Raw genomic sequence first — 15519 nt, 5'->3', positions numbered from 1 at the left:
CAGAAGGCCATGAATAAGTCAAGATTTTGAATCCATTTTCCGTTGTTTTGAAACCCTTCCAAAATGAATTTTGATAATTATTTAACAATAACAATCTTAGACAATCACCCCAGGATGAGGTCCTTAAGTTATGCACATTTTGATCTCATATGCATACTTCTAGTCTGTAGGTTTGAATCACATTTAGTATGGTTTTCTTGCATCTTGAGGATAACACATTAACACATTTATCTTGTGTTCATCAAATTGGATAAACTTGATCGTTTGTGTTGAAATTGTAATTTTTTTTTTTAGTTTGGAATGTTTTCTTTCTCAACCATCAATGTTTTTCATATCTTGACTTTTCCCCGTCCCCTAACCCAAGTAAACCTTACATGATATGTTCCAAGCCTATTGTATACTGACGTTTAATACCCAAAAAAGGGCCTCCCTTTGAACTAAAACCATCAACTTAACTTTGAGGTTGGTTTCTTTTCTTGATTTTGTTATATATGGATATCTAAATGCAAATTAGCTTCTTGATGGCATCTACTATACAGACGAAGTTTTGCACACTACAAAAACTCAATTTAACCCCACTAAAGATAGGTAAGTGGATTTATTTTTAGCTCAAACACCTATTTAAATTGAAGTATGATTTCAAATTTTTATATGTGGGAATAAGGGTGAGAGTGGCAAGGCAGCTCATACTCAAAGGGGCAGAGGTTTGAATCCCACCCGCGGTTCCAGAATACACAAGCTCCCATAATGTTCACATCTTCAACTATCCATAACCACTGTATCCTGAATTCCCGAGTCTCCCCTCCCAGCAAAGTCCTGCAATCAATTGAGAATCCTGCAATCTTCCTTTAGCATTCCCTCCCTAAAATTAAAACCATAAACAATTCAAGAAACACGAAACCCCCTCACATTCACAATGCCGACATCACACCCGATTCCACATTCACCAAAACCACATCCCAAACCCATAAACCCTACCTTTCCCGAAACGCACTCATTCCTCATCCGTCCCACCTATCCCATAAGGCAGTGAAACCCAAAAACCCCGTAACCAAAATCCAACATTCTCCGTCGCCCCAAAATCGAAAACCTCTGATTCAATGCAACCCCAACTAACCCCCTACGCACAGGAAAGCAACAGAAAAACCATAAACGAACCACAAAACCACGACATCCCCACGATTCTTCTCGAAGAAAGCTGCTTACCTCCGAACTCGATCGCAGGCCACGGCAGCAAGAGCTAGTGCTTCCTTCCTCGTGGAAGAGACGCCCGCACAGAGGGAACGTGGGTGGCGATGGGGAGAGAGTCCTGAGAAGGGTACAATGGGAGAAGGCAGCAGGGCAAGGCAGAGAAGGGCTGCGGGCGTACCATTTTTTCGAAAAAAACACATTTCACCCCGTGCATCAAACTCACCCTAAAGGTATCGACGGTGGAAAGCGTGACACCTCGATTGCCTTTTTTTTTTTTTTTTTTTTTTGTCCCTCCAACTGATGGAGGGAGCAAAGGTCGCCCACACCAGATTCAACACCTGTCAGTGAAAAGATAGTGTTTATCGACGTCCTCTCAACTTCTGCAAGTAAAAACTGAATTTCAATGTCTTTTCTTGTCACTCATTGGTGAAGGCTGATTTTTATCGGTGAAATTCGATTTGTTTTTACACAGTTTCCTAGACATCAGTAAAAATGCTTTCACCTTTGTCTGCCCTTTCATTCATCGGTGAATCCACCTTTTTTTTTAGTGTATATTAAGATACATAGGATTGTATACAGCAAGCTAAAACCATGGGGTGTAAGTGTATGACATTGAAGGTTTTACACGTAAGGAGGAAACGGTTTCTCCTAAATAAATATTAAAAAAAGAGAAATTGAGAACGTGATTAATTAGTTTTCGATGAGAACTTGGTAAAAGGATTTTCTGGTGAGAACGTTGTGAGATTTTGCCTCATCTGCCCTTTTTGTATGCTCTTTTTTGTATGTTTTTCTTGGGGTTTCCGGAGGACTATTCGACCGTGCTGGCGAGATTGTCCAATCGCTCTTTTATAGATTTTGCAGGTTGGCTGCAATGGTAGAGATAAGAGGATCCAAATGGGTGGCAACGGATCCTCAGCAGCTCTTCCAGAAAAAGATGAATTAAACGACTAAGAAAGGTGATGAAGTCAGAGGAGTTTATTTATCATGACATGTTAGAGGGCATGATAGAGTTAAGACCATAGTCATAGAAATGCTTTTTTTTTTGAAAAAAATGCTAAAAAACGTGATAAATTAAATGGTAGTTTAAAACTTAAAAAAAGATGCATTTAAAAAAAAATTAAAAAAAACACATTTTTAATGCGTTTTTTCATTTTTTCACTTTTTTTATTTTTTTAGTTTTTTTAATGCGAGACAGTTTTCTTTTCATTTTTCATTTTCTATTTTTTATTTGTTGCGAATCTACTTATCTTTTGATGTTTGTGTTATTAGTTTCTCACTTATTTTATTTTTTCTTATTTTTAGTTTTTAAAATTTTTTAAAAATTGATTATATTTTTTTATTTTTTTCAAGTTTAGCATATTATACCTAAGAAAGACCTCACCGTTTAAAACTTCAAGACGTTATTTGTGACTGTGGTTATGAAATTATTTGACATAGACTAATGCAAATATCCAGTCAATAGAGAAGTGCTTCATCACCATCCATGTTGCCCTCACTGCGGGAAGGCCAACTTTCCGCAACAAAGTATGTTGATACTACAAAAGGCATCGGCTGGTGAGGGACAAGAGAAGCAGAGATTGCTGGCGAGTGGTAGCAAAATAGCAAAAACATTGGCTAGAGCATAGGAGAAGCAGAGTTCGCTAATGATGACAAGCAAAGCAGGAGTTGTGGGTAGCAAAATGCTTGCTGATGAGGTGTAGAAAAAGCAATGTTGCTAGGTAAGGCTGTCAACCGATCTGATTTCAATTGGATATATCCTTAACCATATTCACTTTTTTGGATATTCACATATTTAGATTCAAATACGAATAAAAAAAAATGACATCTCAATCTAAACCCTAAATTTGAATTTACAATCCAAATCCGATTTCTTTACATTCATATCCGAATCCGAATCTTTGAACCGAATTTGACCGATTTTCAAATGTAAGAGCATTGGATATGTGATATTTATTTAAAACTAAACCGATCCAAATCTGAATCCAAATCTAATCTATTTTTTTAATCAGATATTAAATTCTTTTCCATATCCTTTTTTTTTTTTTTGGGGAACAGTTTAGACGAATACCTGATTCAATTCAGATACGTTGACATCTCCAGTGATGGCTAGCAAAATGGCCACAGTAAGTAGTAAAGCGCCGGTCCAGGAGACGCAAGAGTAAAGTCTGCCAGAGCATAACAGAGTGACAACAGCTGTTTCCAAAATGCTGGCCATTGAGGCGGAAGAGATACCTTTCCCCTATCTATGAATGACTAACAAAATTATGGTAGTGGCTAGCAGACGCACCTTTTATTATGAGATATTTTTTTAAAATGGATTTAATTTCTAAATCAAGTAACAGTCATGCACCAATAAAACAATTTTCTTAACTCTCATCAAGTAGTGAGCAATAGTCAATCCACAGTGAATAGGAATAAAGTTTATAATGAATTCTACAAACACTAAAGAATTAACCATATTGATCGAACAAAAATGAATGTCTCACAAAGATAAAGCATCAATTCAGCACATTAACATTCATTCAAGTTCAAACAGGCAAATAGAAGGATCAACATGGGCAGACACAATCCTAAACTACTCCTATCTGTTCTTCTTGCTGGAACTCCAATCCGGGCTTCAACCTCTCAATAACTCAAGCACTTTACCACAGTCACGATCCGAAGAAATAGCATATATAATATAAGTAAGTACTTTGGATAAACTTATAACATAAACAACATGAATGGACGCCACCCCACCCTAACCCTGAGAACAATAGATGAGCCATGGGAAGCAAGCTATATGATAAATGCATCATTCAAGAGAGACAAAAGTGACAGTACACTTAACTCAAACTAAACCTAAGACACTCAGATCAGATCAGAGACATAACCCTGTGGACTTCACGAGAGGAGTATAAAAGTGCTCAAGATAGTTGACAAAAATACCCTTCTTTTTGCAATGTGGAAATTCAGGATTGCTTACTGCAATTTGCCTTGGACAGGGGGGGCCAATGGTATCAAAAGCTCGTATTTGTGGCTCTTCACAAAGCTGGCACGTCAAAGAATCCATCACTTTTTTATGAATTGAAACATCATTTATATTTTGAGACTATCATTTTAATTCAGAAAACTATATATTTATTTATGTTCAAAAGGGCTGTGTTTGTTTCACTACGGATATGAAATCCACCCACGGTGATACGAGTTCCTTAGGATCTCAGATCCAAGGTGATACAAGTTCTTTAGGATCTCAGATATATAGATTTAAGGTCAGATTCCCTCCTCCTCCCTCATCTGACCCTAAATCAGATCATACCAAGTATAAAAATTGTATAATAAAGAGTTCAACCCAAGATATGGGTAAACTAACACCTGAAATATAGAGTAAACAGCCTATGTTTAATGCGACCTTACCTGAAAAGAACACATAAGCCTGCATGCCTAGCGAGCATGCTTCTTCATACATGCAATGAAACTTGGCATGAGTGAACGCACAGCATATATGACATGCCTGTGATGCTTTTTGATCCTGATGATGAATACTGGACGCATTAATACACAAGACGTACATTCATTTGCTATACCATAAGATATGAACACAAGATTCGTGTATATATGTGTGAAGATATGTGCACATGCATATGGATAATGGATGAGAATGGAAGAAATGACATGTCATGCATGGATGTATGTGATGCGTGATGACATATGGCTCATGCATATGATGATATCATGTATGCATGGATGCATGGACTATATAATTACATGATATGAATATGACGTGATGTTATATCTCCTATATATGCATGCGTGCATGGATTCTTGACAAATGAGGTACATCTATGGATGACATGGCATCGCATGGCCATGTGGTCCATTCTGTAACACACATTGGCCTGTGTGTTAGTGAATATATTACTAACCATAATGCAGCATAATTATGCATTACTAAAACTGGAAATAAATCTCATTTCTAAAGAGAGGTCATCTTTTAGGAAACAAAAGAGACTAAAATTAGGTCATGGCTATCAAAATGGAAATAGAGACACTTAGTAATAATTTGACTTGGGAATTTGTTCCTTGTTGCTAAACATGCCATTAGATGTAAATGGACATACAAAATCAAAGCAAAGTTTCACAACTCTTTAGGACAATATAAGATCCTATGGTCAATAAGAATGTTTAACAATTTTGATACATTCAGCCTAGTGGTGTTAAACCAACAACTATCAGAATAATTGAAGTTGTAGCTATAAGTACTAATAAGAAGCCACATAACTAGATGTTGAAAATAATTTCTTTCATGAATTTTAATCTAAGAAGTTACCATAGACAACCCTTTAGTTTTCTCTACATAAACCACGCATGGCAAACTCAGAAATTAAAAGCCAAAAAGTATACGCCTAGAGATTGTAAAAATAAGTTTTAATAACTTGTTATTGATCAGTTATGCAACCTGTTGTGTGTTAACATTCTCAAAACAACATTTTATGGGGAAAACTTAGGGCATCATATTATTCACAAACCTAGCTTCGACTGTCTCCCAAACACACCTTAAATGGCATTTTGGAGACAAAACGGCATTTTGCCTTCAAAATGCCATTTTAATATATCAGCTAAGAGCAAGTTTTTTTCTTTTGAAATTATTGGTTTTATTGAAGTCCGACATATTTATGGTTGAAAATTGTCAATTTATATTCTGGTTCTATCACGAACGTTGATATCATTATCATTTTATAAAATTCCAAAGATTTATGACTTATTCATAGATTGGGACATGAATTTGCTTTAAAGGATATTGGACTATTACATTCTCCTTCGGAATTGAGGCCCAACAAGCTCATGAAAGCATGGAAGGAAAAGTTATTTATAACGCAAATCCAACGACTGATCAGCCAAACTAGCATGGAAGCCCAAACTAGCTATGCTGCTCAATGCTGGAAAATGTATATCTCTTAATTAGCAAGTTTAATGAAAGGCGGAGCAATGCGGAGGGCCGCCAGACTGTTACAGTTGGTTCACAAGTGCAGGATGTTGGAGCTCCGGCCAACAGGTCTACAACCTCGTGTTTAGATTTTAATAGATTGAGGTTTGATTTTGTTAGAAAGTACTATTGCAGACGGATGGCTGCCTTCTTTAAGTGTATTTTGCTGCAAGAAGCATAAACTCATGTGCCCAGATCGGACTCTGCCAAGAGGAATTCAATACACATAATCTCTTGATGGGTCACCCTCGCCCTCAGCAGCAAAGAAAGAAAATTCTGGGGTGAATAGGTAATATATCTATTTTAAAACAAGTTGCAGTTTGGTTGCATTTGCTATCAATTCTACTACCTTTATAATATCTGCACAAATTAATATAAGATAAGTTACATAAAGGTCTGCTCCTGTTTTTTATTTTATTTTTATTTTTTTACATATTATATTTAGAGCTTTATAAATCGAGAATAGCGGCAGAAATTTTCCCAATTATGAAGTACAGCACTTACTGCCTAGAGAGAATTTTTAAAGCCCAGTTTCTAGAACTCTTGGTGCCTTAATTGGTAGTGTTGGGGACACATTTTTTTTTCTTTCTTTTACAAATTTTAAGGGAGTTCTAGGACATTTTTTGAAAGTTTTTGGGTAAGTGAGAAGTTCATCTCTATTGCTCCAAGTGAGGTAATGGCAGCGGTGCACCCTTTAATTTGAATGTCACGTCTCACTATCTTGAGATGCAAGATCATAATGCTTATGACAATCGAACTAGAGATCTGCTTTCTCACAGACTTCTAACCCAATCAACTACGCTATTCTCGTTGATTGCACGTTTTCAAAAAGTTTGTATATTAATATTTTATACTTTTTCTTTCATGCATGTTGCCTTGCTTCGTTGTCTTAATAATGCTTGATGTACGAACGGTCAAGATTCCCCAGGATTAAGAAAAAAAAAGGCTTAAAAATTCATTACTCTTTCTTTAATTACCTCCTAATTAAATATATAATTAGGCTAGCTGAACACCAGTGGTTGCACTTTTCTAAAAGAAGGTCAAGTGGTAATTCAACAATCAATAGTGGATGTTTGGGAATAATATTTGCGACAGTGGTCACTGGTTTCCCGATGAAGGCCAACAAGGCTGCTTTTAGTGATTCAATTAAGAGCTCTTAATTCTATGGTGGCAGAGCCACGTTTCCCGATTAAAGCCAACAAGGCTGTCTTTAATAATCCAACTAAGAGCTCCTAATTCTACGGTATTGTCCAGTGGTAGAGCTACGTTTCCCGATTAAAGTCAACAAGGCTGTTTTTAATGGTTCAATTTAGAGCTCTTGATTCTATGGTACTGTCCAGTGATGGAGCTACCTTGTATTTGAACGCCTACACCAGCCTACAAAATTTACTTTACTAACAAATAAAAACTATTAATTTTTAGTTTTATTACATATGAGTGTTCCTTACAATTTGAAGTTTAAACTTAGAGTGCCCGTCATCCAGTCCATGATTAGAGTTAAAACTGGATGGTTGGTAGCTCTCCAAGGTCTCGCATTCAATGGAAGGGCTTATCCTATAGTGTAGGCCTTAAACACAATATCACGAATATCAGTTTATGAATAGAGATCTCTTGCGGAAAAAAGAAAAAATCAGTCAATTGGTTGAATCGAATGGAATAAGATCGAAGTGGTTTATTAATCCGCAAATGATATTACTTTTAAAATTTTTGAAATTCAATTGGCAAATAAAAAATTGAACATACCAGGAAAATGAAGAAGATGACACATGGCATTATTAATGTGTCTGCCTCGAACCATTGGTAACACTGCTGAAAAGTGTCAGTTGACAGAAAAAAAAAGGGAGTTCCAGTACAAGATCAAATTGCACGCGCATTTATGTACACCAAGAAGTATGCACCAAAGTAAAAAAAAGGTTGGAGTATTTTTAAATTTTTTTATAAAGTAATGTTCATTTTAGTCTTTTTCTACTTTTTAACAGTCCCTTTTCATCTTTTGAAAAGTTTCGTTTTTCTTTTTTAATTTAAACTAAGGTATTTGGTCAATATTGCATCCGCTGTGCACATTTCAGGAGCGTGCACATAACCAGTTTAGGCCTAATACATATGTAATTTTTTATCAACTTTCGTATCGTTTTTGAAACATATTGACATATTTTATTTTATGGCCTCTGGAAGGCATGAATTTGGAAGTTAGAATTTGCTTTTTGCAAAAAAAAAAGAAAAAAAAAGACCACCACTATAATTTATTCGGTTACCAAGTACCTTAAGGATGATCTAGTGGAAGATGGTGTGGTTTATCTGATTAACAAAGGAAAACCAGTTCTTATAAAATCACCTATAAAGAACTAAGGCTATGTTTGGATGGAAGGAAAGGAAAGATTATAAAGGATGTAAGGAAAAGAAAATAATGGAAGACAGTAGCCATGAGGAGGAAAAGAAAGAAAAGGAAAGAAACTGTTCTAAAAATTTGTTTGGATTGAAAGAGAATGAAATGAAAGATATAATAAAAGGTCATGTCTGTTTAGTTGTATGTAAGAAAACAAAGGAAAATAAAGGAAAGTATTTAATTCAGTTTAGAATAATGCCTCTACCACTGCCGATTTTAATTGGAATATCTCGTTTTCATTTGCTTCCTCTATCGCCTCTCTCAATTGCCATGCTGGAAAATTTTAATTTTTCATTTTCGCATAATATTGTTGGTATGATCGTGAACAATAACAAGTATAATTTCATTTAACAAACAAAGCATTTAATTTCCCTCTACAATCCAAACCAGCTGTAAGAAGGCCACAAGAAGGATATATACTTTGCTTTCAATAGGATATTTGAGTTGAATATTAATGTTAGATTAGGTCCTCCTTTTTCAACTACATGGATGCAGAAAACAAAAGATCCCATTGTTATCGGTCATTTTTCATCGGTGGAGTTTTTTTACGTAAAACAGAAAATTCAACTTCCATCATGCATGATATAGAGAAAAAAACTTTTGTTAGAAATAGACATGGTAATTGTTCTTAATTATTGTGGGTAGTTTGCTCACAGAAGAGTTCTTTCTAGACTGCAACTACCTAGCTTAAATGAAGACAATAGAATAGTAATAGAGCTATCATTCATGTGCTGGACCCGACCGGGGTTGATCTAGCCTGGGTTTTCCTTTTGTTTCAGCCAAAAAGGAGAGCTCAACTCCTTCTGGGGAGAGACTTGAGAGAGAGATAAGTATGGGTGAGAGAGTTCCTTTTCATGGGGAGAAAAGGGAGAAGTCTTAGAGCACAGAGCTGCTCATCTTCCTTTGGCTTCAGTCAAGGTATGATAATCTTTGAGGAGGAAGGAAAAAGTAGAACAGAAGAGAGGAGAGGAGGAGGAAGATCTAGGAGAAGAAGGAGAGGTTGAGATACGGTGAAGAGAAAGAAGCTCCATCCCAGATGTTGAAGTTTGGATGGATACCCAAAGATATGATGCCTAATATACTAAAAAGGAGGTAAAAAAGTTTTCCATTATATATATGACTATCAATCCTCCAAGAACCCCAAAGAAAAAATATTCTAGCCAATTAAACAGCGCTAACCAACAGGTGCCATTAGAACGCCCATGCCTCCCGCATAATGAAAAGATCAAAGTTTTCTAATCAGAGAAAAGGTTCAAACCAACAGACCTAGGAGTGACATCAACAATTTCCAAGGGATCGAGCAAAGTGAAGGAGAGGTGGTCAACTCTTCTCTTCACAGATGATAATTAACCTTCTCTTCTCAAGCAGTACATAATCCAATTCAAAACTGAGACAAATGTTACACAGAAAAGAACAAAGAACATTAATATCCGCATCGATAGTGCAACTGTATGAACGTCGGTTTTCGTTCACATCTCCATTCATTATGCAGTTGTAATAAAAGAAAGAAAATGATAAATCTCCCCCAACTTGCACTGGCACCTGGAACGATAAATCTGCACTGCTACCTCGAACAATAGCGTTAGGTGTGCTTAATCATCCCCAACTTGCATATCGACCCGGGAGGCATGCCCACGTATTCGTTTAGTAGTTAATCTGACGCACCAGTGCAGCAGATTCCTGCATGCATGACACCGTCACGTGTTTGCGTGCATATGAGAGAGAGAGAGAGAGAGAGAGAGAGAGATCTGAATCAGCAATCAAGTTAGTTTGACGCACCAGTGCACCAGGTTTCTGCATGCATGACACCTTCATGTGTATGCGTGCAGGAGAGAGAGAGAGAGAGAGAGAGAAAGAGAAAGAGAGAGAGAGAGAGAGAGATAGAGATGACCAGGTTGGCTCGCTCCAATGCATCTCATCAAAGTTTTTTCATTTCCAAAACACTACTACCCTAACCAACTGCATGAATTCTCACCCACCCCTCATCAACGAACCAAGTTGTAACCGGCATTTGAATGTGAATCTCTATTTAAGGTACATAAGAGACGATCTGAATCCGTGCACCATATAGGAAAGTAAGGATCTCGGATCTAGGAGTCTTTTAATAAGTATTATGGATGATCTCTAAAGTCAAGACGTATGTACAACCACAAGAATTTGTAATATATTTATATGAAGTCCTTGAGGGGTTGTGCAACCGCAATGGTAGTGGGGACATTTTTGAAATGTTTAAAAAAGAATTGTCCTTTTGAGTCCTTTTACTTCTTTTTCATTTCCGTTTTTGTCATCACAATTTTTTTTTTTTTCGATCAAATAAAAGTACTTTCATCATTAGGTGTACTAGCGAACGAAATTTCATGTACAGGTACCACGTACTAGATTTAAGGGGCAATGTGGATGAGTATGGCAACACCATAAATATAAGTTTGATCCTATGTTACATAGATCGTGTAGGAATATTGTGAGACACAGGAGTTCAGTCAAACAACACCCTCTCAATGGAAAAAAAAAGAGAGAGAAAAAAGGAGAGAGAAGAGTGAAGTGTTACTCAAGGACATTTTAGTCATCTGAACTCAAATCAGATGGTTTCATGCTAGACTGCTAGTCCAAGTGAGTAAAAGAGGGCTTTCTAAAATAATTAAGCTTTGAAATATCGAGTGGTTAAAGGAGAAAGCCTTTCTATATGAAAGTCTTATTGTGATATTTATTAGGTGTGTAATTGTAAAATTTTCCTTTCATAATTTTCTTCCGCTTGAGGCCGTTCATCCCACGGAGCTGCGCTATAAAGAGCTGGGAGGAAGAGTTCTCTACTACTGCTGTATATCACAGACTCTCTCTCTCTCTCTCTCTCCATCCAAAAGGAGGATGTGGAGGCTAAAGGTGGCGGAGGGAGGCGGAGATCCATGGCTGAGGACGACCAACGATCACGTGGGGAGGGACGTGTGGGAGTTCGATCCCGATTTCGGGTCGGAGGAAGATCGGAAGGCCGTCGAGGAGGCACGGGAGAATTTCACGAAGCATCGGTTTGAGAAGAAGCACAGCTCCGATCTCATCATGAGAATGCAGGTGAGGATGGAGAGAGATAATCTCCTCCTGTTCCTATATATCATGCATGCATGCAGGGAATTTTTTTCTTCTAGCTAGCTAATTGTGAGACGGACGATGCCTAGTATCTGTTGATATTCAGTTAGTTCTTCCAGTTTAGTGGGATATTTTTTCCTCGTAGCTTCTTGATCTTCCAGTTTACTTGCCCGGATGTGCAAGGCTCGGTTACGACCGGGATGAACAGGCAGCAGAGTGACCGGCTGGCGTCGCCAAGCTGCTCTTCAGAACTTTAATTACTTTATTTTTTAAAAAAACTTATTAAATGAAAAACACATATATAGATTTATAATGTCTTTGAATTTTAGATTGACTATATTATCCTACATTTAGGTCTGTCCCATGCAGAATCAATATTTCAAATTCTAGAAAATCTAAAACATTTAATACTGGATTCTATGAAAATTTTTGATATTGACTTATCACAAATTTAGAGCTCCCCAAAAAAATAAAACAAAGTGTACCAGTTTGAAATAAGTGAAACAAATAATGGAAAACATTCCAAAAGAACACCAAGCTGGGGTTTGTCAATTACAGAAAACACTGCTAACCTTTCAATGTTGTTAAACACACGCGGGCGGCAGTCTTTCCATGGTTAATTAAGAAAGCTGTTACATAGGTGAAAATTTACCATTTTACTTTAGAAGAATAAAATGGAACACATTCTTATTTTTTGTGTAATAAACCTAAATTTCCTTAACTATGCAATTTGATAATATCAACAAGAAAGGAGATTATACACACACACACACACACACACACACACACACACATATATATATATATATATATATATATAGTCATGAAGAGATGCTAAGGAATTAGAGTGTAGTTAATTATGTGCTACTACTCATGGGTATCACTTCAAAGACAAGGTAAGCCAAATACTAATATGCCGACAAACTCCACGCTCCTCGCATTAAAAAGCCGAGTGTTTCAGACTCAGAGACGTGAAAATGGCCATGAATGCATGAGAAAGACTAGTAAGTCTTGAAACGTGTTACTAATCAATTGACAAAGAAAGAGAACGTACAACTTGGTTTTCCAAAGACTTTTAGCTTTTCAACAACATAACTTAAATTATTTTTTCACAAAATGACGTGCATCACACTTTCAATCAGGCAAATGCGTCAGTTGCATGCAATAACTTGTTCATATATATCAAGAGTGTGTCAAGCTGGTTATATATACCGTCCGGTGGAAAAGAAGAAAAAATGCACATCAAGGGTATAAATAGAATATGTTTGGTGAGAAAAAGTTTTTTTTAAGAACAAAAAAAATTTAAAATTGAATTTTTTTTAAAAAAAAACCACAAAAATATCTCAGCCGTCCCTTCTTTTTGTTTTTCTTTTTTTTTTTCCGGTGCTGTCGTATGCAACACTGGTACATACAACTGACTGTCCTTGCAATGAAATGTGCTCAATAAAAGGGCGTGGGAAATTGGGCATAACCCAGCTGAAGCTAACCCTACCACTCAAGGATCCAGTTCAAGACTGACCTACCTGTCTTTGCTTACGAGAAAAGACTGACTTTTTTACCAAGTTTGAGCACCTCGATCTAAGAGATTTAATAACCTTGAGAATTGTGTCGCCTTCTCTGGTTTCGCAAACCCAACTTCTTTTCTTCCCTTTTGCTTTCAAATCCTCTCCCCAAAGATGCCATTTCATACGCCACTCTTCCCTTTTTATTTAAATATTCTCAATGTGATTCAGTTCATTTATTGTGGGATGGCATCTCCTATCCAGGCAACTAGCTAGCTAGTTCGATGATAGCGTCTACGTCCAATTTCTTTAGCTTTCTTCTTACATGTAGAGGAGATGACGCCACTCCATTTGTGATTTATGTTGTACAAATCACAAGATCCTGCATTTCATGATCATGTATGGTATGCTTATCAGACATGGCATGCATTGTATACATATGGCAACCTCATGCATCTCTGCCAATCATTGGCAACTATTTGTTCATGTTCAAATAAAACGCGTTCGAGTACTTGCCGACTCTTCTTTCTGACATTCCTCCCCAAGCTAATCTAACTAAGATTCAGCTTCTTCATGTGAATATGAAATATTGACCTAATTACTTGTTTGGTTATTAGAAAATACATTCCTCGCACGTGAGTGGGAGGTTTAACAATTCACGACTTAGGAAAGAAACCGGAAGCTCTCAACCACCCGAAATTCACCGGAGCTTCAGGTCTTGGACTGCATTGAAGACCTTAGTGGGGTATAGTATTGCCTTTAAGGGGTGTTATGATCCTACCATTTGTAGTCTTAAGAAAATAGCACCCATCAAAATAAAACCGATGGCACACCGCCTGTCCGGCCAGCTATCTATGTCCCTTGAAGCAAAATTCATTGATTAATCACTCTAACGACACGTTCTTGAGATAAGTTGTCGGAACCACAAATCCCTTTCTGTGCATAAACAATCGCCGGGGAATTCTCCTTTTAGCAGTCGGCCCTCTGGTCGTGGACGAATCATGTCAATGGCCTGCAACTGTTCATCAACAGTGAGGGTTTGGACTGCCAAGGAAGAACTGCCCCGTATTTTTTGTCAAGGACAACCCAGCACTTCATTCTTAGCCATCTCTGCACCTTCTCCCTCACAAACAGTTGGCAAGTCTCTGCAACTCATTATACGTGCAGCTAGGGCTCCAGTTTCACTTGTTAGTTGTTTGGCTGTGGCCCCAGTGGGCAAGAAGGCATATTCTGCAGTACAACTCTCATGACCTCCTTCAGTTTTTACCTTCTTTGTGCTTCTTTGGTCGCAATCAAACCCCCTTTGACGAGCTCACTAATATCATCAAAGGGATGCATTTTTGTATGCAATTTTGTTGGAGTTTGGAGATTTGTGAACTTTTATTTTGCCTAACATATATAGACTTGCAAATTGCATAACCTTTTATTGTTTGCTTAATTTATAAAAATCAGTGCAATATTCCTGACAGCAAATTCATTCCATATCTCACCTTCAAAATAATACAGTACATTAACTTGAACGCCATCAAACTTGGTAGTGCATATGTCAATATCGGTGAAGCGTTATGAAAAGTTTCAATGCTTTATGATTACGCAGTTGAATGAGTATGTACATTCATGTAAGACTGATGACCTCATCACAGAATACAACTCTCGCTCTCATTCTCATGTGAGGAACATTTGTTAATTTTCCATCTTCGTACGGCTCCAAGCTTACATTCCAAAGTCGTGAAAGGGATAGTGCTAGTTGAGTTCAGCTTATACAACCAGAATTGAATTCAATATATGAATAAGCTTCTTAAATTTAAACCCACCAATAACATTGATGTACTTCATGGTCATCGTTCTGTCCTTTTAATATAAATTGGAATAACATCTACCAACTTCGTAAATATTTTTTTATTTGGGAAATTAATGCAGTTTGCAAAAGAAAATCCCTGCGACTTGTCCATGCTGCCGTCGGTGAGCGTATCGGAGGGTGAAGATCCTTCAGTGGAGGCTGTGACAGTGACTTTGCAAAGGGCTCTTAAATTCTACTCAACTATACAGGCACATGATGGGCATTGGCCTGCTGATCTTGGCGGCAACCTGTTTTTTATCCCAGCACTGGTGAGCTTCTAAGCTTTACTGTTTTCCTCCTATGTGGCATCTGCATTTTGAGAGTTTCTAGTATGGAAAGCTTCCATGTTAACGAATGTGAGATAATGAAAAATGAGGCACTCAAGCATTTACGTGGTTTGGCAATATGCCTACGTCCACGGTAGAAGGAGCCTGTCGCTCTCTTGGTAATCTCATATTAATTGCTATAGAATACAATGAAACCATATTATAAAAGCATTGCCTCTTTGGAGATCACTCGGCAATGGGAAACGAGAAAAAGATGGAAATGAACA

At 37.2% G+C, this 15519-nt stretch overlaps 2 protein-coding genes across 4 annotated transcripts in view; one reads left to right on the top strand and one right to left on the bottom strand.

The window, feature by feature from the left end:
• Positions 1-494: 494 nt before the first annotated feature.
• LOC116267213 (uncharacterized) lies at positions 495-1414 on the bottom strand. Of its 3 annotated transcripts, none has more exons than XR_004175532.2 (2): positions 1207-1414; positions 495-862 (listed from the first exon to the last, which is right to left on the bottom strand). XR_004175532.2 is itself a non-coding variant. In XM_031648821.2 (2 exons), the coding sequence occupies exons 1-2, from the start codon at positions 1389-1391 to the stop codon at positions 648-650; spliced, it is 354 nt and encodes a 117-aa protein (XP_031504681.1). In that variant the 5' UTR covers positions 1392-1414; the 3' UTR covers positions 495-647. The 3 variants fall into 3 exon arrangements, 1 of the variants encoding a protein (XP_031504681.1); XR_004175533.2 differs by having other exon boundaries at positions 495-835; XM_031648821.2 differs by having other exon boundaries at positions 495-816.
• Positions 1415-11408: 9994 nt separating this feature from the next.
• The window catches only part of LOC116266870 (cycloartenol Synthase-like), a 62381-nt gene continuing 58270 nt past the window's right edge, over positions 11409-15519 (top strand). Inside the window, exons 1-2 of the mRNA XM_031648313.1 lie at positions 11409-11609; positions 15047-15235. Of these exons, the coding sequence (XP_031504173.1) occupies positions 11409-11609; positions 15047-15235 (390 nt within the window). The remainder of the gene's footprint in view (positions 11610-15046; positions 15236-15519) is intronic.

Source organism: Nymphaea colorata, chromosome 13 (assembly GCF_008831285.2).
Source record: "Nymphaea colorata isolate Beijing-Zhang1983 chromosome 13, ASM883128v2, whole genome shotgun sequence".
In the NCBI taxonomy this organism is placed as follows: Eukaryota; Viridiplantae; Streptophyta; class Magnoliopsida; order Nymphaeales; family Nymphaeaceae; genus Nymphaea; species Nymphaea colorata.
The sequence above is the reverse complement of the archived record's forward strand: the minus strand, read 5'-3'. Positions and strand labels throughout refer to the sequence as shown.